At 35.9% G+C, this 21,170-nt stretch overlaps 1 protein-coding gene across 4 annotated transcripts in view; it reads left to right on the top strand.

Moving 5' to 3' along the window:
• Positions 1-21,170, top strand: part of PIBF1 (progesterone immunomodulatory binding factor 1) — a 135,247-nt gene that overhangs the window by 92,916 nt on the left and 21,161 nt on the right. For all 4 annotated transcript variants that reach the window (XM_042839048.1, XM_042839047.1, XM_042839046.1 and 1 more), the window contains 3 exons: positions 3,634-3,724; positions 7,418-7,520; positions 12,591-12,721. In XM_042839048.1, the coding sequence (XP_042694982.1) occupies positions 3,634-3,724; positions 7,418-7,520; positions 12,591-12,721 (325 nt within the window). The remainder of the gene's footprint in view (positions 1-3,633; positions 3,725-7,417; positions 7,521-12,590; positions 12,722-21,170) is intronic.

The raw sequence follows: 21,170 nt of genomic DNA, 5'->3' as shown, positions 1-21,170 counted from the left end.
GACCTGGCATTTACATGTCGTAACAGAAGGTCAAAAAAATATTTGAATGAAGGAAAACTACATGATTTTCAAATTTAAGGCATTCTAGAAATTTTCCAGTCTTTCAAAGAATGTTATATAGGCTGATGCACGATGTGGAAGACAGTGCGAATTTCCTATAAGCTGTAATGAGAACAAGATTTTGCTTTTTAGTCTTGTGATCGTGTCTTTACATTTCAGTGTGATAAGTCTTTTTCCCTTTCTGTGGATTATGAAGCCTCTGTTGTTTCACTGTTGTTTCTGTTGTTTAGGAGTGTTGAAGTGTGAGGGGTTAATTATCAAATTTTGTGGACCTTTTAGAAAGCTTTGTATTTGTACACGTGAGGTGGATTTTGTCATGTAACCATATGATCTTACTTCACAGAATGTAAATGTGGAAGGGATCACTGCATTTTTATTGTTTATTCCCTCATCAGTATGCTTCACTTTATTAATATTGAAGTAACATGAAACAGCCTCTTCAGGAAACGATCAAGAATTTATATAGCCACTCCTTACAGCAACTGAATGATTTTGCAGGATCCCAGAATTGTAGGGGTTGGAAGGGACCTCTTGAGATCTTCCAGTCCAACGCCCTTGCTGAAGTGCATGAATAACATATTCCATGTGAATTACAATAAGCCTTCTTGGCATTTCTCTCTTTTTCCTTTTCAATGTAAAATATTCACATTGGAAAATTTTAGTTTTAGACTAGGTATTTTGATTATTTGATCTGAGTATCCCAACACATGAAGGACATGGAGCTTTGGAGCATGTCCACAGGAGGGCCACAAAGATGATCAGAGGGCTGGAGCACCCCATAGTGCCTTATAGTGGCCTTCCAGTGCCTGAAGGGGGCCTACAGGAAAGCTGGGGAGGGACTTTTTATAAGGACATGCAGCAACAAGGCAAGGGGAAAATGGCCTTAAACTGGAAGAAGGTAGATTTGAACTAGATATTAGGAAGAAATTCTTTATTGTGACACAGTGGAACAGGTTGCCCAGAGGATTCCCCCTCCCTGGAGGCATGCATGGCCAGGCTGCATGGGGCTTTGAGCCACTGGTCAAGAAGAAGGTGTCCCTGCCTATAGCAGGGGGATTGTAACTTAGAGGTCCCTATTAAGTCAGAACATTCAAGGTAGCCAAGTAGGCCAGTGGCATCCTGGCTAGTATCAGAAATAGTGTTGCCAGCAGGAGCAGGGAAGTGATCATCCCTATGTACTTCGCTCTGGTGAGGCCGCACCTTAAGTACTGTGTTCAGGTTTGGGCCCAAGACTACAAGAAAGACATCGTGGCCCTGGAGCATGTCCAGAGCAGGGCAGACGCTATGAGGGATCTGGTGCACTGGTCTTATGTGGAGTTACTGAGAGAGCTGGGATCGTTCAGTCTGGAGAAGAGGCTCACAGAGCACTTCATATTGCTCTCTGTGACTGATAGGAAGTTGTGGTAAGGTGGGCCTTAGCTTCTTCTGTCATGTAACCAGTGATAGGACTGGAGGGAATGGCCTCAAGTTATAGCAGGGGATATTCAGGTTGGATGATATGAAAAATTTCTTCTCTGAAAGAGTGGTCAGGTGCTGGACAGGGCTGCCCAGGGAGCTGGTGGAATCACCGTCCCTGAGAGTGTTTCAGAAACATTTAGATATTGTACTAGGGGAAGTGGTTTAGTAGAAACATACTGGTGGACAGTCGGACTGGATGATTTTGGAGGTCTTTTCCAGCCATGGTGATTCTATGACTTCCTTGGTTTTTACTGGTTGGCATCTTTTTAAGAAAAATAATTAAGGCTATCTGTATCCTCTCAATCACACTTTAAGAATGAAATTTAATGAGTGTGTCCCTAATTAGTAAATGTTTATCGTATACCGCAGAGTCAGGTGAAGAGCCCAGAAAGAAAAGGTAACACAAGCATATCCTGGTAGAGATTATTTTGGGTTGGTACATGCTATGTTGTTTTCCTGATATGACTTTTATATGTATATTACTGGTAGATACTCATTTATAGGGTAGGATTTCCTTGACATTTTTCTGAGAAATACAGTATTGAACTTGTTACCTAAAAGAAGGATTGCCGCTTGTCCCAGTCACCGTACACTTCTGAGAAGAGTCTGTCTCCTGTTTTTACTGTAGTTTCCCATCTGGTAGTGGGACAGAGCAACAAGATCTCTTCTAAGCTTGAACTTGTACGTCACATGCTCTAGTGCTCTCATTGTCCTGGTGACTCTCTGCTGGACTTCCTCCAATACATCAACATCTTTTGTGCACCAGGAAGCCCAAAACTAAGCATAGCCACATGTGGCCTCAGAAATACTGAGTAGATGGGGAGGATCGCTTTCTTTGACCATCCATCTGTGCTCTTGCTAATACAGCCTTGGATGTAGCTGTCCTTTGCTACAAGGCAATTTGTGATCAGCTTGTCCTCTAGAACCCTTGGATCTTTTTCTGCAAAATGTTTTATAGTCAGTCAATCCCCAAACTGTGTTAGCATCTAGGTCCCAGATGTGAGATTCTGTACTTGCCTTTGCTTAACCTTAATGTTATTGTTCGTACATTTATTTTTTTTCTCCAGCCTTTTTAGGTCCCTCTGACTAGCAGCTCTGTCCCCCTGTTGATCTATCGTACCACTTCCCTAAGCTGCTAGCTTTATGAAACATTCTGAAGATGCACAATATCCTACTGTCTGCATTTTTAGTAACGATTTTGAATGGTATTAACATGAGAGATTCCAATAGTAAATGACTATCAGTTGGACTCTGTATGACTAATGACCATTATTTGAGCCCAAAGGTCCTAGTCCATACCTTGCTTGGCTTTAAGAGAGACTTGGCTATGAGAGACTGTACCAAAGGTTTTGTCTTCACCCTAGTCAAGGTGTGACCATTCGTTTAATCACAAAAGAGTATTAAATTAGTCAGACATGATTTCTTTTTGCTAGCTGTTCTAACCACCTATTTGTCCATGCTTGGAATTACCAAGCCAATTACCAGAGGCTGGTATGAGGCTGACTAGTTTCTCATTCATTCTAGCCATCCTTGAAGACGGGTACAGTATCTGTTTTCTGAAGACAATAAGAAATACTTGAATGCCACAGTCTTTCAAAAATGATTGAGACACAGTGACATCAGTTTCCTCAGCAACTTTGAATTTGTCTCTTCTGATCCCATGGACTTGCTTATTTCTATTTGTCTTAAACACTACCTGATTTTATCTTCCTCTACTTCCTCATGAATACACAAAAAATGAATTATTTATGGGGAAAAAAATCACCAACTAACTTTTTACTGTAAATTTCTACTACTACTATTTTGTTACCATGCATATGAATATGAAAGGCCACTGAATTTTTATCTTGCTTTTGTATTATTTCTTAATATAAATTGTTGTTTTTTTTTAAAGTGAGAAGTCTGCCTGTATCATAACATGAATGTATGGCACTGTGTCAGTACTAATAGTAAACAAAACTCTTCCACTGAAGCACCAGAGGCTATAGCAGTTCACAACTGAAAATGTAGGTTCTAGGAAAAAAAGGCATATGTGTAACTTAATAAGCTCTTGCATTCTAATTATTTTCTTCCAAGGACACCTTACTAATAGTACCTTTCTGCAATTTTCTGCAGTGGAAAATGAAGTTGAAGCTGAAAGAGTTCTCTTCTCATATGGGTATGGTGCTAATGTTCCTACAACAGCCAAAAGACGACTAAAGCAAAGGTAAACAAGTGCCTTTTCTGAATTTACTCATTCAAGACAAAGTAGTAGATGAAGAGAGATACAGCATGTTTAATCTTAAAAACCTCTTTATGTTAACTAAAATGACTAGTTTCTTAATTACTTAAGAATACAGAAATGGGATGAAGATAACGTACTGTATTTAATACATATCTTTCAGGAAATTAAGAACAGTAAAGTTTAAGAGCATCGTTTTATCTTTACATACACAGCATTTGATTTCAGTTACGTTTTTCAGTTTTCTCTGATACCATTTGATTAATAGATTAAAATAACATGTAGACCAAATAACGTACCTTTTGGTCATAATCATTTTTAAATAAAAAATTTATACAACACGTTGTCTTTAAGAAATAATGGTGACATTCAAATAGTTCACTGTGTGCATAAAGGCTACAGCTCATTGTGAAGGATAGGGAATGTAGGTTTATCTACAATATTTGACATGATTTATACTATTTTTCAACTGTGACAGCAAAAAAAATACTCTGCAGTTGTTTAAAATATACCCAAATAATATAAAAGGAAAACATAACCTAAGATCAAAATCACGTAATGGTGGGATGATTTAGGCTGAAAGGAACATGTGGAACTTAGTGGAGTCCAGCACCCTGCTCAGAGCAAATTCAATTGCTTAAGACCTTTTCCAATTTAGTAAATGTTGTCAGTATTGTCTATCAGATTCAGACCTGTCGTGTATTGAGTTACATATTGCTGTAAGGATCATGAAGATTTTATGCAGTACTTAAGTTTGGCATAGCTTAATTTGCTCTTTAGCATTTGTATGCCTCATCATACTGTTTCATCAGCCATCGTTTTGGAGGTGACCTAGTGTCACTGTCATCACTGGTGAAACTGTGCTCAAATCCAGTGTTTGATCTCTGTAAACATTCAGCAAGTGTCGATTAATGTCAGTGGGTATGATTTTTATTTTTTTTTTCCTTGAGGAGGAATTCGGTTCCACACCTTTGCTTTATATGCACTCCCATATCAGACTCCATTTTGTCAGACTGCCCCTCTGCTGCCATCTGTTGTGTGGGAACAAAATGGACCTTAATATTGATGGCAGTGTTCTTCTGCCATACCACCATCTGCCTCTGTCGCTGTGAGACAATATAATAAAAAAAAGATGCGTTGCTTTTGGAGCAGCCCTCTTAAGTAGAATTCTAGAAAAAAGGCAAAGCTGTCTATTCAAGCGTAATGCATGACAGTGTCTATACTTTTTTGCTTTTACTTGCCAGAAACAACTATCTCATGTATTTGCATGTAAGTGCCATACACCCATACTAGTAAATTAAGTATTTCTGGGAACATTCTCAAGCATTGAGATGAAATAGCATGTAGTAGCACACTTTCACAAAACTGAATTCTCAGTGTAGGTTAGCTGCACATGAATGACTTACTAGCAATGGTTGTTGGCCCAAATTAACTCCTCCACTGTGCCTAAAAACTGTTTGGGATTACCACATTCTTGAGTTTAGTTTCTGTTATAGTGGAATAAAAAAATGTCCAGAACTTTATTTTTGGAAATGCCAATTTCTGAGAACTTCTTAAAATTTCAGAAGTTTTCTGAGTTTTCTTTTTTTTCCTCACCATATTAGGTTCAGTTTAGATTATTTACACATTAAAGGACCTTTGTCCTTTTTATGTTTTAAATTTAAGCTACTTGAAAAAAAACCAAACCGAAAAGCATACTTAACATAGTTACTTGGGCTTATCTTTAAATCCTTGCACATTCCGATCAAGTTCACTGAACAGTTGTAACTGGAATAAGAATGATGGGCTACATATGTATAGATGTGACACTTAAGGACATGGGTTAGTGGGTGTGGTTATGATAGGTTGACAGTTGGGCTTGATTATTTTTTTTGCAACTTTAATGATTTCTATGATTCTACATTCCCCAAGTTGCAATGGGAAGGTATCGCTGTTTCCCCTTGCGCTCCAAACATTAATGTAAGATGTAAAATGTCCAATGTAAGATCCCTGACTAGATATATTACAGAAGTGTTTGACTTCTGTTTTTTTGCTAGATGGGATCCTCATGCACATCTCATAACTCGTAAGCTAAAATCAGAAAAACTAGCTTGGGGAAGGCTGTTTTTCTCAGTTAATGTTTATACAGTCTGATACTCTTTCTGGAGGAACTGAGAGAGAACCAACATTCTAGTGAGTGCTATTGCCAATTTCAGGTCATTTGTCTCACAAAAGGTGTGAGAGTAGGATTGTAACACAGAATATCAAGAAATTAAAATCAACAGTCCTACCAAATCTAAAAGTATGTTCATTTTTACAGAGGGGGAGGTGGTGAATGTGACTTCTCAAATTTTCTCAGAAAGAATACATACTGATCTAGCTTTACATCTAACTTTAATCCTCAACTTAAAAACAAATAAAACCTCCCAGTTGGTCAGCTCTAAACCACTTATACTCTTACATCTTCAGCATCATAGTCCAAAACTTGTTATTTTTTTATTTGTCGACTTAGGTACACATTTTCAGTGTATGGAAGGTATACATTAATTCTAAGATCTGAACTGGAGTGACTCCTCTCTTTTCTTCAATGTAGATGTTTTGGAAAAAAATGGCATGCATCTGACTGAAACAATAGATTGTTGTATAGAGCTGTTATTTCAGTGGTTAAGGCACGTAAAGGGATAAGTATGTTGATTTGTAGCTAGATTACTTAAATATGGAGGCATACAGTGATACTTTCTTGAGTTGTATATCTTTTTACAGTCACTTACCAAGCTGCTGAATGCTGCAAAGATGACAGGACTCGTTACAGGATAAATATAAATATCTAAATACAAATTTAGGTATCTGACCATAGGCTTAGGACAGAGACTTAGTATCCAGCCATTGTAATCAATTTAATTCTGATTAGTACAGACAGTGAAGTTGAGTACATTTCAGCGCATCCAAGAGTCTGTTTTAGTGGAATATGTTCAGGTTCTCCTGTCTATTGAATAGGGCTAAGTGACTGTAATAACAAATTGAAAGACTGAGTTAAATATAATTCCAAAGCCTCTTTCCAGGTATGTGAAATCTTCTCATTACTGTCTATGGAACTATGCTATTGAATTGATGATGGAGTCGTCTAATATTGGACATGAAATATGCAAGAATTTATTCAACTTACACAGCTGAATGATTCTTTTGTGGATCTATTTTTTATTTAAAAAATAAAAATAATAAAGTGGTAATGACATTTAACTAGCATAGTAGATGTCAGACAAAATGATTTTGTCTGTTTAGAAAATGATCAAGTATTTCATTTTTTGTTGCTTTTCTACAAGATATACGTTGTATGTATTTTTAAAACTGACTTAAGCAGATGGCACTTATAGTGATTCCTTAAAGTAGCTTAAAAAAAGTAAATATTCATGATTAGTTGAAATATCCTGACATGATTATTGCAATTATAAAGTATTTTACAAATAATATAAATAATGACTTTTTAAGAAATATTAATATGGTGTCACTACAGGAATGCTATTTCAGTGCTGTTGAAGTCTGTAATGTTTTCATTGTTAGCTTTGATTATGCATGGTCTCACTGTATAGTTTATGTATTAGTATAAAATTAAGGCAATCAAGTTTTGAAGTACAATTGTGAGAATTTATTTAGCATAGTTTGAAAAAAATCAACTTGAGCTTGTTTTTCTTGGCACAGTGTTCACTTGGCAAGAAGGCTACTGCAGCTAGAAAAGCAAAACTCGTTGCTTGTAAAAGATCTGGAACATCAGAAGGAACAAGTAACACAGATTTCACAAGAGGTAAATTATTGCTAAAAAAAAAAGTGTAGAAACTATAAACATAGTGGAACAGCTGTACATAAAATGGAATATTTTCTAAACACTGTTTATTATCTATTTGATGTTTTTTTTTTAAAAAAAAAAAGCCTCATAATTAACCAAAACTCCATGGTAAATGTTCTGAAAGAAGTTTGTATTGTATTTTGAAATGAAGATCAAAAACGGGATTACTTTGTAGGCTAAACAGGAATGTAGACCAGACAGACAACGTTCTGATTTCTGAACAGAAAACCAGCTAGCCAAACTAGTTTGTTCAGTAAATATTTCATTATATTTTACAAAGCTCTGCCCTTAAATCACATTTGAAGATATTTCTCTAAATCCTCTTCTACTTTGAGTCTTTCAAATATACAAATCTAAGGAACGTTTGATATAAACTGTTAAAAAAAAAAAAAAAAGTTTAATTTGTTTGAGGTATTATAATGTGTTAAATTTCATAATACATCTGGACGTAATAGCTGAAATTGCATATTACACTGACTTGGCAAATAAACATTGTAAAATGATCATTTTGCAATCTTCCTCAATTAAGCTGAACTAATTTTTTGAAATATTTTTAAGATTATCTTACCGGTTTCTCTTAGCAACCAAGGAACTCTGTCTTGATTTGCTGTCAGGTAGTGCCACCATATGAAATTTCAAGGCTACCTGCTTTGGAAATGTGGTATTCTTTTGGTTGTTTTTTTTTTTTTTTTTTTTTTTTTTTAATTTATTTTAACAGCAATTATAAATTAGGATAACTATCCTGGCCTGCATTACAAATGGTGTAGCCAGCAGGAGCAAGAAGGTAATCATCCCCCTGTATTCCGCACTGATGAGGCCACACCTTGAGTACTGTGTTCAGTTTTGGGCCCCTCACTACAAGAAAGACATCAAGGCCCTGGAATATGTCCAGAGAAGGGCAGTGAAACTGATGAGGGGTCTGGAGCACAGGTCTTCTAAGGAGAGGTTGAGAGCTGGGATTGTTCAGTCTGGAGAAGAAGCAGCTCAGAGGAGACCTCATTGCACTCTACAACTTCATGTAAGGAGGCTGTGATGAGGAGGGATTTGGCCTCTTCTCCCAGGCGACAAACAGGACCTGAGGAAGTGGCCACAAGTTGTGCCAGAGGAGATTTAGGTTAGACATAAGGAGAAACTTTTTCTCTCAGAGAGTGGTCAGGCACTGGAATGGCTGCCCAGGGAGGTGGTGGAGTCACTGCCCCTGGCAGTGTTCAAGAGGCATCTGGATGAGGAGCTACGAGATATGGTTTAGTGCTTGTGGTAGCAATGGTGATGGGAGGACGGTTGGACTTAGATGATCTTGTAGGCCCTTTCCAAACTTGTGATTCTGTGATTCAATGTAAGTACTTGACAGTACAGATATTTGAATTGTCTGCATGTTTAAAAATACATGTGTACTTATGTGTTTGTTTTTATACAGGTAATCACATATATCTAATTTAATTTTAATCAAATATATGTCAACAGTGAATGTTTATTTATTTATTTTTAGCTAATACTAGATTTTTTTTAATACATTCTTCCAGATACATGTTAGTAATTTGTATTTGAGTAAAACATATCTGCCATATGTTCTTGACTTGAAGATTCAGGGGCATTGGTGAATCCAGTGTTATCCTTGATAGTTTTCTTAATCATTAATAAAATCTGTGCTTTATTCTCCATTGAAATGTCTAGCTTCCACTTTTGTAGACTTTTTTCTTACCTGCTGCAGTTTTACATTTGTTTCTAGATCAGTAATGAAAGATTTAGAATTACAGACTTTCATTCAAATTCCTGCAAAATTCCATTAGAACAACTTCCCTCCCCCCCCCCCCCTTTTTTTTTTTTTTTTTTTAGGAAGAATAGAAGAATTTTCATGGGATGTTATGTAGCCTTTTCTTGATCTTTTATAATGTAATTGTGCATTTTAAATCAGGATATGACTCAGTAATAAATTAAATATCTTACAGATTTTAGCTAATGCACAGCAGCTACTAAGCCTGTTAAGTTCTTACGAGGTTAAATAATAAATCTTTTAAAACTTGCTTTCTATTTAATTCATATTTGGCATTAATGTGTAAATGCTTCATTTTTATTTTTTTTTACGTATGATTATTGGATTTTTAGTTTCATACGTATTATTTCAACCATTCTGCTTGCCACTCAATATACATACAGACTTTTTACACTTATTTATGGGCTAGGAAGTAGCTCGCTGTTCTTGTGTACAAACTAACAATCTGACTTTTCAAGCAGAGGACAAAAGCATTACTGAAAATTGTGTTTTCTTCAAAATTATATTCAGTTTTATTGTATCTCTGCAATTGTGGGTTGTGTGTTTCTAGGGTTTATTTGCTGCTTATTAGGAGTAATTTGTCTACTAGTATCAACTTTTCCCACAAAACTAACTTCTCTTGTAAATTATCTGTATTTCATATCTTATGCAAGTTGTTGTTATCTTTATGATTTTCATTTCTTAAAATTCAGTTTGCTATTTCTACTGCATCCCCTGAGCTAGGATGACTTTTTACTTGATGGTACCTGCTTTATTGATTGTTTGTTTCAGAGACCAAACCAATCTACATCAAGCTCAGGTAGTCCATTATTCTTTTCATTGACAGTTAGTTAAGACATCTACGTGGAATCTAGAACACAGATTGAATGTTGATGACAAAAATGATTGGACCAACTTTTGTTTTGAACTCAGATTAAGTACTGGGATTGTTCTGTAGTAGTTATGATACAAACTTTCTAAAACTATATGAAAGGAGGGAGATTATGAAAACTACAGTAAGTGTTCTTTGTAAGATTCTTTTTATGGAGTATCCTCAAAGAAGTATTGCTAAGTTCTTATAGAAAGGGAGCTATATAGAAAAGCTTTTGTGTTGATCTCCTCAAAAAGTTTCATGTAACCAAGAAGAAAATACACACTCCTCCTTAGATTCATTCATTTGATGGAACTATGCTAAGCAGCGTGCTTGCTTGGAAGTTGGAACCCAATGTAAAAGTTCAGCTGCTGAAGAAAACTAATCGGTTGATCCCATTATACCATTTCAGGCTTTATTTTACTGTATGGGGTCTTCAAGTTTCAGATCTTAAAAGATTGAATATGTAAGAATCATGTACGTTAAGGTAGAAATCAGAGTTGCTTACAAAAAAAATAATGCTTTTTACTCAAGGATAATGGTTAATTCATATACATGTGTATGTATAAGTAAAAATTTATCCAATACATGCATTTGGTGCTTAATGTATTCCAGTTTAATGATGATGATCTCTTCGAAGTGTATAGAATAAAAATAGCGAAACACCATGATGGAAAGGGGCAGCCTTTTTTTACTAAATGTGATACATTCTAGCTAGTAAAATTAGCAAAAGAACCAATAAGTTTAGCAGCATCAAAACAAGCTTGCAAGACTTGTTTTTTCCCATCAAAGTACTTGAAAATACCGAGGAACTTCACACCAAGCAGCTTTTGAAGTTTTTTAGGCTATCTGGAATGTGATTGTCTGAACAAGAAATGTTGGATTTTGTTTCTTCTTTAAAGGCAGTCCTAGCGTTTTATGCTGAAATTTTAGGCCAGCCTGGAGATTGATATTCCATGTCTCAAAATTATCTCTTTGTCATGTAGAGACTCCTTCTGTTGTCTTCCTGATACAGATCTTTTTTGATAGCTTCCACTCTCAAAAAGCTAATAGCTTAATTTATTTTGTTGTTGATTATCAATTTATTGAAGGTAATTTATTTCATCAAAAAGATGATCGCCTTTTATTTTTAACTCTCTGCAGACTAGAGTAACTTCCCTAAATAATGTATTTAAGTAATACTTAAAGATTTATATGACTTTTAAGATGTGCAGTGCTACTTTCTCTCTTTCCACTTTTTTAAAATGTGAAGTTAACTCCCCTTTTAGCAAGGTCACAAAGATGAATGATGAAAGTTTTGTCTAAATGTTGATTTTTAGTAAATACAAACCATTGGATTATAAGTTCTTTGCACATTTGACTAAGAGAACAGAAGAAAAACTGCAATAAAATATAAGGGAATCAGAGGAAGAAAGTAAAGAACTCAGGCAACAGCCTCATGTTTTGAAAATGGGGACTGAGAGAAAAATCTGACCTTAAAGTCCTGAAATACTCCTTAGGCTAGTTTAATAGGATGGTGGGGGGTTTTTTGTTGTTATTGTAGGGTCTTTTTTTCCTGCTTGCTTGGAACAACGATTTGGCAAATGCACATTGTTCATCTATTCAGAAATTTTTAATTAATTGAAGAAATACATTGGAAATGGTTAAGCTTCCCATTAGGCATGTTCACATCAAAATTTAAAAAAATTGGTATATTTTCTTTTAAATCTAGTTGATGTTCTTGACTTGTGCGTGTTCCAGCAGATTAAACTGCTAAATCTTGACGTTTGAACTTAATTATCTATTAGTAAATTAGTAATTTAGTAAATTACGAATTCTGTATTTAGTGAATTATGTTGTTATATGGTTTGTAACAGTATAAGCTAAGATTTGGTTTTTATTCCTAGTGATCTTTATTTGTGTAGGATGTAAGACTAGGAAGGCTTTGTTTCCTACGTTATAGGAATGAGAAGTCTTTTAAACTACTCTGTTAAACATCCTATTGGATGTTTCTGTACAGTTATCTATAAAAGAAAATGGGACTTCTCTTCCGTTATTACTGCTTTTTTATTTAGATTCAATTCCATTCCAAATGTCACATGTGGTCAGTAAGGTGAACAAACAGAGGCTTTGTTTATTCTCATTTTTTTCTTCCATCAGTGAAAGCTGTTAAATTAAAACTCTTGAAAATGCACATTAGGAGAATATAGATAGTGGTAGCATGATTGTAGTGAAAATATAGAAAAATTAGAATACAAGGAAGAAGGTAATTTACTAGATACTAATTTGGAGATAGATTGTGGCATTTTTTGAGAGAATGGGTTTGGTTTTTATATTACTATGCAATTGGTAATAATTGTGATTCAGTAATAAGTTACTGTCCTTGTTAGTAAAAAAAATTAGTAATAATTTTTTTCTTTGTCAGCTTGACAGAGCAAATTCTTTGTTGAGTCAAGTACAACAGCCATACAAATACCTCATTGAAACTGTGCAACAGAGAGATTCTCAAATAAGTGTACAGAAGGAACACATTGCAGAACTTGAAAAAGATGTCAGGTAATGAAATTTGCTGTTCATTTATTTTAAACTGAAAGTAAAGCCATTTCTGTATGTTTCATTAGAAAACTGTTTTATTGTGCGTAAAGTAGCAGATATAGACATTCCATCACAGACTAAGTCCAGCCACTTAGATGGAGAAGACCCTTAAGACCACCAACCTAATGCTACCAAGTTCACCACTAAATCATGCCCTTAAGCACCATATCCACAACTTCCTTTAATATTTCCAGGGATGACGACTCCAGACTGCTCCAATGCTTAACCACCCTTTATTTTATTAACTTTTCCTAATATCCAATCTAAGCTTCACCTAGTTCAACTTGAGGCTGTTTCATAGCAAATCTATTCAGAATATTAGGATGGTTTGGAATAGGGTTTTCTAAGCCTTAAGGAAGAATACCTAAAAATTCTTTTATCCAAATAAATCTATACACAAACACATTTATAAATAAAGTGAAATCTTCACTCATAGTCTCTCTCAAGGTATCTTTTGCTGGCTTATTATTAATAAATCATTTATTTTTCTTCCAGAAAACAAGTGTTGATATATTACAACATATAATATGTAAATTGTCCTTTTCCAGAAGATGAAAAATCACAATAATAACTACATATGTAAGGTCTTATCTTCCAATTGTGAATAAAATAAAGAATTAGTCAACAACAAATAAAATTTTCAGGTAGAGGTGTGTCTCGCTCCAATTTATAGGAGGGAGATGAGATTCTTTTAATATCTGCATACCCAGCGTGAGATTAAGAAACAACGGCTCATATGTTAGTCCATCCCGTTTATTACAAATCCTAATCAGGGAGAGGGGGAAGGGAAGGAGGGCGATAGAAAAGATAGGAAAGAAGCAAGAATTGTGTAAAGCGGGGATACTCACCACCAGGATCCAGCAGCGGTCCCGTTTCAAGACGTTTCGAAGGTCCGAGGTAGAAGCAGCGGGGGAGGGGGGGGGAGGGAGGGGTAGCAGCAGCGTGGCCGGACTTGGGCAGCAAGCAGGTAGCAGCAGGCAGCTGCAGAGCCAATGCGGGAGGAAGCAGCTCAGGCAGCAGGCCGAGGAGAGTTCATCAACATGCAAGAATTCCGTAGTGTGACGAATCCGATGGCAGACCTCTTCTTCTACTTCAGCATGTAGGCATCACTTCTTGAGGAATCTGTTGTCAGAAATCCTGTTCTTCTTCAGAAACCTGTTGCCAGAAAACCTATCCTTATGGTTTTCGATTCCTCTTTAATCCTACTTGTTCTGCCTACGGGACAAGATGGGCCTTGAGCAAGAGTCATTGAGTACCCCCTGGGATGGCCATCATCCTGAGATAAGTGCACACAAAAGAGCACTTCACAGCTATTTAGCTGCAGCCCATCTCTCTCTCCTTACCCCTGGCCTTGTCCATCTGTGTCCCCCAGACAAAGGATTTCTCAGCCCCTGCACAGAACTTGCCTGGACTTGAACAAGTCCGTCTGTGTCTCCAGCAAGCTTTGAGACACCGATGTTAACAGAACAATATCTTACAAGGTGACCTGAAAACTTTTTTTTAACTATTCATGTAGTTATCCAAAAGTCTGTCAGTAGCTGGGAGGGAAAAGAAAATGCATATATTTGAGTATTTTTCAGTTTTAGATTTCTTTAAACGAAGTCTTCATATTTGCTTAATAGTAGATTGATCAGTTTTCTGAAAGTGTCTGTTTTGTGCCATTAAGACATAAGAGCTTGCATTATCATCATTGATTCTCTTAAGCTTTTACGGTTTGTCACAAATGCTGCCCAGATATTGTTCCTAAATTTAGCCTACAAATTTAGGCATTTAAATTAGGAACTTGGCCATGTCAGATTTTCTTAGTAGCTCACAGAGGAAGTAATTCAGATTTTGGATGGAGTGAGCCTTTTGTGAGAGATGCTTGTTAATCTTCATTAGCTATAGAGGGAATTTTTGGCTTCTTAAAGAAAATATATCCATACCACATAGTGAGTAAATAGACAAGCAGTACTCTGCTGTGGTGAGCCAAGGTGTGCTCACCACAGCTCAGTCTTTCTTTGAATGAAATTATAGCCTGACAAGAAACTATTTTCACCATCAATGGTTTTGTAGCAGAAAGGTGACACTTCACACTTAGATGCTTTGGTAAGAAGTTTTTTTTCCCATAGTTTCCATTTTTTTCTTTGAAACAGAAATATCTGATATTCTCTTGTCACAGTTTTATCTTTGCCATAATTTCATTGTCCAGTGAAATTACTAGAAACATCTGTGTTTTTTTTTGTTTTTTTTTGTCAGTGGTCCCTAACTCCGCTTACACATACTTACACATTTAAACCAAATGTCCTAAATTGTTAGCTGAGAAATCATAATCTGATATAAAATCGATAATACTGATCACAGGCTTTCCCGTACCTCTAACTGGCATTAAAGATAGAGGAAGAGAGAAATACTACATTCCAGCAATCAGTTATCATGACAGTAGCCTTTTGAAACTACTGATGACAGATTTAAAATATCACTTTGGTTACTTCAGATTATTTTGCAGAATGCTGTCTCTCAGCTCTCACAGAACTTAATCTGAATATGTTTTAAGTAAATTAATGATAAACCCTACAAAATATGTACCAGGTAGACCTCTGATGAATTAAAAGATTTAGACCATTACTCACATCAATCTTACTTAGTCTGTTAAACATAATTTTATTGGTTTGTCTGTGGAATATTTTTGAGAGGGTGAGTTCAGAGAATTAATGCTGCTCAGGAAGGACCTAAATTCTACAGATAATGTTGGTGCTATTAGAAAAGCAAATAGTGCAAAAACTAAATATTAATTATGAAACCTGGCTTCTCTGTATCTCAGAACTCAGTCAGAAGTTGATATTTATAAATCCATTTCAGCATGAAATTTCAGGTTGTTCTAAGAAAGCGTGATTTCTGATATCAGTTTTTTCCTCAAGAGGAGTGGGACATTCGGGCAGATCCTTTAGTTATGACTCTTGAGAAGTCCTGCAGGTCCATCCAAGTTTCCTTCTGTGATCTCTGTAGTTCGCTTAAACCGCAGTAGCGTTGTGCCCATATCCATAAGCCAAATTCTTGAGCCAGAGCCGTCTTTCACAACACCTGTATCTAAATTTCTTCTTTACATGGGAAATATTGTGTAATTATTTAAATAGTGTGCAAGGTTGTTTGTGTCAATAGTTGGTAAGTTGAAAAGAGAGGGTCAAAATACGTACCAAACTGAATCAAAGCCTGAAAGTAGTCAATAGTTGTGTGCTTAACTGCTTAAGCACTGCTTGATATCATGTGTGAGTTGATTACCATTCAAAGATGAGAGATTACTGAGGGACAGTCAAAACCCTGTTAAATGTTGCCCATCTATATCTCCATTACCACTCTCTTCCCCATCTGCCACTGAATTCTTCTGGGCAGGACACTGACTGTGCTGGCATTCTGCAGTGGAGCTGAGGTGTGACTGGGAGGAGGCCACCTTGTATACTTGTGAACCGTGTACCTGCAGAAATTCTCAGGTCTTGAATGACAAGGCGTCTACAGGATGAATTTATAGATCCACATATTTCAAAATACTCTATAAAGTAACCTCTTATTTGTTAGCTCAAATAGCACTTATTAATAAAAGTAAATAGTGATGGTTAGTAAGAGCAGTTGTGTGTATGTGGATGACTCTTTCATATAATAAAGAAAGCTCTCTAGCATGCAGTTCTTTAACCAGAAATGAAAACACTACATTTAGCTCTCCTTTTGAAAAGAAATGCCTTGTAACTATGTCATGCTGTGGGCAAACAAGACTGTGAATTTCATTCTTGTGTGTGTAGTGAAGTAATTGTAGTTTTGGTACATAGTTTTGTGCTGAAACAGCTAGGTATATAAATAACTGGAGACATTACACAAGACTTCATTCATAAAGAGAGTATTTATTTTAAATTTACTCAAATTTCTCCATACCAATGGTTGATTTTAAAAGTGGTTTGCTGATCCAAAAGCACTCCTCAAAAGCCTAACTGTGTGGCAAAACCAGAAGCAGTACAAGGATTTTGCTAAGAAGCTCTGCGTTTTGGGTTCCCTAATCGCGTTCCAAACATTATAAATTCAGCATACAGTGTTAGTTGACTTTTTCCCATCATAGAATGAGCAATGAGCTTTTTGTGAGAATGTTACCGTTCTGTTAAATGTGCATCATCTATCCAAACACTAAAGTAAGCTACTTGTGAAACAACAGTTATGCAACTGTTTCTTTTTTCTACAAATGTATGTTTACTGACTCTTATTACAATTTATATAAGTACAACTTAAATATATATATATATATATATAGCTGGATTTTTTTTGTTTACTTACTACTTAAAAAAGAAATCCTTTTTCAATTTGGACACTACACAGACTAGAGTTCTTAAGCCACCTGAAGTAATCCAGTTGAAATCATCAAACAGCAGACTTCTAAATGTCTTCAAAAATTTGATCTGTGGTTATTGTGCTGTGGCTGCATAATGAGAGCTCACAAATTTTTCATATATTCTCTAAAGAACTTTATTTAAGAACTTTTTTATATCTAACTACATGAATTTTAAAAACTACTTCAAGGTTCAAAACTCGCTGCCTGCTCTGAGCTCATCATCATTTACAGAGAAGGGAATACATTATAGATTTAGTTTTGTGTACAAAGCCATCTTATATACTATTTTTTAATTTGATTTTTTTTTTTTTTGTGGTATTTGCATGTGATAATAAGATGCAAAGAAATAATCCAAGATTGAACTTAAATTTTCATCTTCATTGTACTGTAACTTGAAAGTAACAAACATGAAGGTACAATCCTTATTTCATAAACGTTTGGGATCTACAGTTCTACAGAAAAGGAACCTACTTTTTGTCAAACTGAATAGAAGCAATAATAAAAACCAGCAATATTAAAATAGTGTTTATTTAGTGTGTCCAGCACAAACATATTATTCAGAACATTTAATAATAGAAACTTCTGAGTATGCCAATAGCTGATATTCTTAGACCAGAGATTTAAAAGATGTTTTAATTGCCCAAATTTAAATTTAATGCTTTAAAATCTGAGACTAGGAAATGTTAGTCTTCTTTTTCCGAAAAAAAAAAACCACATTACCTTACTCTTATGGTAATTCAAATTACCATATTCTTATGATATCCACGCTAAATGGCCTGTGGATCACAAGGAAAGCAAACCAAACCAAGGCAATAGTTGCAGTGTGCCATGTGTATGTATGAGACAAGTGTATTCCATATTTCTCATCCCTGAATTCATATCTGGTGAGGTCTTGAAGGTGTAGTGGAATGCAAGTGCATGCCCTTGTAGACATTCTCTTTTCTTCTTCAAGCCTAAGCACACAGAAGAAGCATGAGCTCCCCTGCCGTAACTTGAGGACATTCCCTCTAGTCCTGTCACTGTTAGAAGAGGCTGACGGCCGCATAACCACAGCTTCCTTTCAGAGCTGTAGAAAGCGATAAGATCCCCTCTTCTCCTCTAGACTAAACATCCCCATCTCCTTCAGCCACTTCCCATAAGACCTGTGCTCCAGACCCCTCACATCTTCAGTGCCCTTCTCTGGACACTCTACAGAGCTTCAGTGTCTTTCTTGTAGTGAGAGGTCCAAAACTGTGCACAGTACTCAAGATGTAGCCTCACCAAGCTGAGCACAGAGGGAGAGTTGCCTCCCTGTTCTTGCTGGCAAAGCTGTTTCTGGTACTAAGATGCCATTGGCTTTCTTGGCCACCTGGGCACACTGCTGGCTCACGTTTAGCCATGTGTCGACCGACACTCCTAGGTCCATTTCTTCCTCACAGTTTTACAGCCACCCCATCCCAAGCCTGTAGCATTGACTAGGGCCAAAGCTCCAGCCAAAGTGTAGGACCCAGGACTGGGTCTTACTGAACTTCATCCCATAGGCCTCAGCTCTGAGACCCAGCCTGTCCAGATCTCTCTGTAGGGCCTTCCTACCCCTGAGCAGATTGACATTTCCTGCCAACTTAGTGTCAACTGCCAACTTACTGAAGGTGCACTCAATGCTCCCATCCAGGTCATCAGTAAAGATATTGGAGAGGACAGGCCCCAGCACCGACCCTTGAGAACATCCCTTGTGGCCTGTAGCCAGCTGGATTTAACTCCATTCACCAGTACTCCTGGGTCCAGTCCTCCAGCCAGTTCTTTACTCAACAAAGAGAAGCTATGGGCTGCCAGCTTCTCCAGCCGTATTCTGTGGGAGACAGTGTTAAAGGCTTTGTTGAAGCCTAAGTAGACTACATCAACAGCCTTTCCATCTTCCACCAGGTAGGTCACCCAGTTACAAAAAAAGATCTGATTGGTCAAGGACCTGCCTGTCATTAATGCAGATTAGTAGAATGATCTTTTTGCAAAGTCACAATTTTTCTACCCACATGGTTAGGGATAGAAAAGGCTGTCCATTGAGCAGCAGGTTTCACTTAAGTCATCTGAAATGAACTTTAAAGGAATTGCTGTCTGCTTTCTTACACCACAAATTAAAACTGGATTAGTTTAAACTGCTTGTTGATGGACATGTCAGATGGCTTAAAGTTAGAACCTCATTGACCTCTTATATCCAAGATACTTGTTAGAACATTTTCTTTACAGGGACTGAAATTATCTTCTTCCCCAAAGTGAACTTTCAGGAAGTTTTATGTGGTCATTATAGGTGTGAATTTATTAACATGTTAATTGTATATATGCCTCTTTTGCAGTACTCTTTCAGAAGTGTATGAATTATTCCCTTCTGACAGCAATGATGAAAAAGCATAATTATTGCAGAACTACTAAATCTGAAGTGTATTTTGGTAATTCTGCATTCATAGCATTTTTACATACAACAGAAAACACTTAAAGTGCTACTGAATGATATAGCAGAGTAATTCCTGTATTTTATCATAAACAAAGAAAATGAAAATAATGCTGAGAGTGCTCCACATGGGTTGGTTTTGTCATTCTTTCAGAAAATACAACTGGTATAACTAGAATAGGTTTTACTCTGTGGATGAAATTAAACCTTGAACATGAATTTCTGGTTAGTCATGAACACTTTTGTATGTGCTTATTCAGTACACTATTTAAGTCGTACAGGAACTTTTCGTTATTGCTTCTCTAATAAGTTTGTGAGTCATTGTCTAAAATAATTGGTTTCTGCTCTGAGAAAATCCAAGAAAAACTTTTGCATCAGTAAATTACAACAAATTAACCCAAGAAAAAACAGTACAGCAATTTTATTATGATTAAAAATGTCACGGAAAATAAAACTCTTGAAAATAGTATAATATCCTTGTAGTTTTTCATAAATTTTACTATTGCCCTTTTAAGAAACTGAGCAAGGCAGCTAAGCAATCTGATCATAGTAAGCAAAATTTCAGAGTATTGATGAATGCCAGAAGAAATTGACAGCCGAAGTCTCCAATACAAATCTTGTAAGAAAATTCCAGAAAATGTCTGGGACAGAGAATGATGTTTACTTGAAACAAGCAGATGTTACGCATACAACTAAAGAAAATGTTGATTTATTTTGCTGATAATTTCTTGATCAAATATTGGGAATACTAAATAATTGTGTTTGCAATATACATAATTGCTCCACTCAATTTCTAAAATTTTAATACATTTGCTTTTGAACTCATAATCCGATTCAGTATTGTATGTTTTCATTCCATATGCAGAGTTGAATTTTGCATAGCTGCTGATGTATATTGCAGTTTATATTGCAGAACCTATTTAGTTAAGTCACAGTAATGGTACAACATTGTTCTGCTAAGAAAAATTCCGTCTATTTTAAGAAAATAGATTATGTCCAGACATTAAGTATGCGTTAGTGTGAAGTTTATTATTGGAAACTGTTGTTTGAGATAATTGTGGAAATATATTTAGCTATATTAGGTGAATTGCTACCTAGAATCAGAATGTGTACACAAAATAAAATGTTCAGATTACATAATTGTTTAAAAAAGGACAATTAAAGCTAAATTTGATATTGCATGTATTTATGCTAAAATAGTTTTCACGCTGTTCATAAGAAAGACTTGATTCTTTTGAGTCTCTTGTCATATCAAATAAAAAAACACATTTGAAATTTCTGCTGAAACTACAGAGCTGAAAGTGGAAGCTGCATCTTGATATTTCTTGTATTTATTTTCGGAATTTTAAATACAGTAATGTCAAAAAAGGTGATTTTTGAAAGGGTGATGTCTGCTGTACTAGTGATGTAGGTAGAAAAAGGAATTTTGATATTGAAATCGGAGGTACAACAAACCTTGCATAGCTTTTGAAATGAACTCCTTTTGCTAAGAATAAACCAATAGATAATAATAGAAGGTTCTGACAATTTTTAAATTACCCTTCAAGGAATTAAAAAAAAAAATTGAATAGAATTACTTGACTAAATAAGATTTTGTATACATGGCTGCATTTAGGTCCTTTTATAAAAAT

Source organism: Centrocercus urophasianus, unplaced genomic scaffold (genome assembly GCF_019232065.1).
Source record: "Centrocercus urophasianus isolate 14NV4802_14NV808 unplaced genomic scaffold, USGS_Curo_1.0 seq_9, whole genome shotgun sequence".
Taxonomy (NCBI): Eukaryota; Metazoa; Chordata; class Aves; order Galliformes; family Phasianidae; genus Centrocercus; species Centrocercus urophasianus.
Note: the sequence above shows the minus strand (reverse complement) of the source record. Positions and strands in the feature narration are given on the sequence as shown.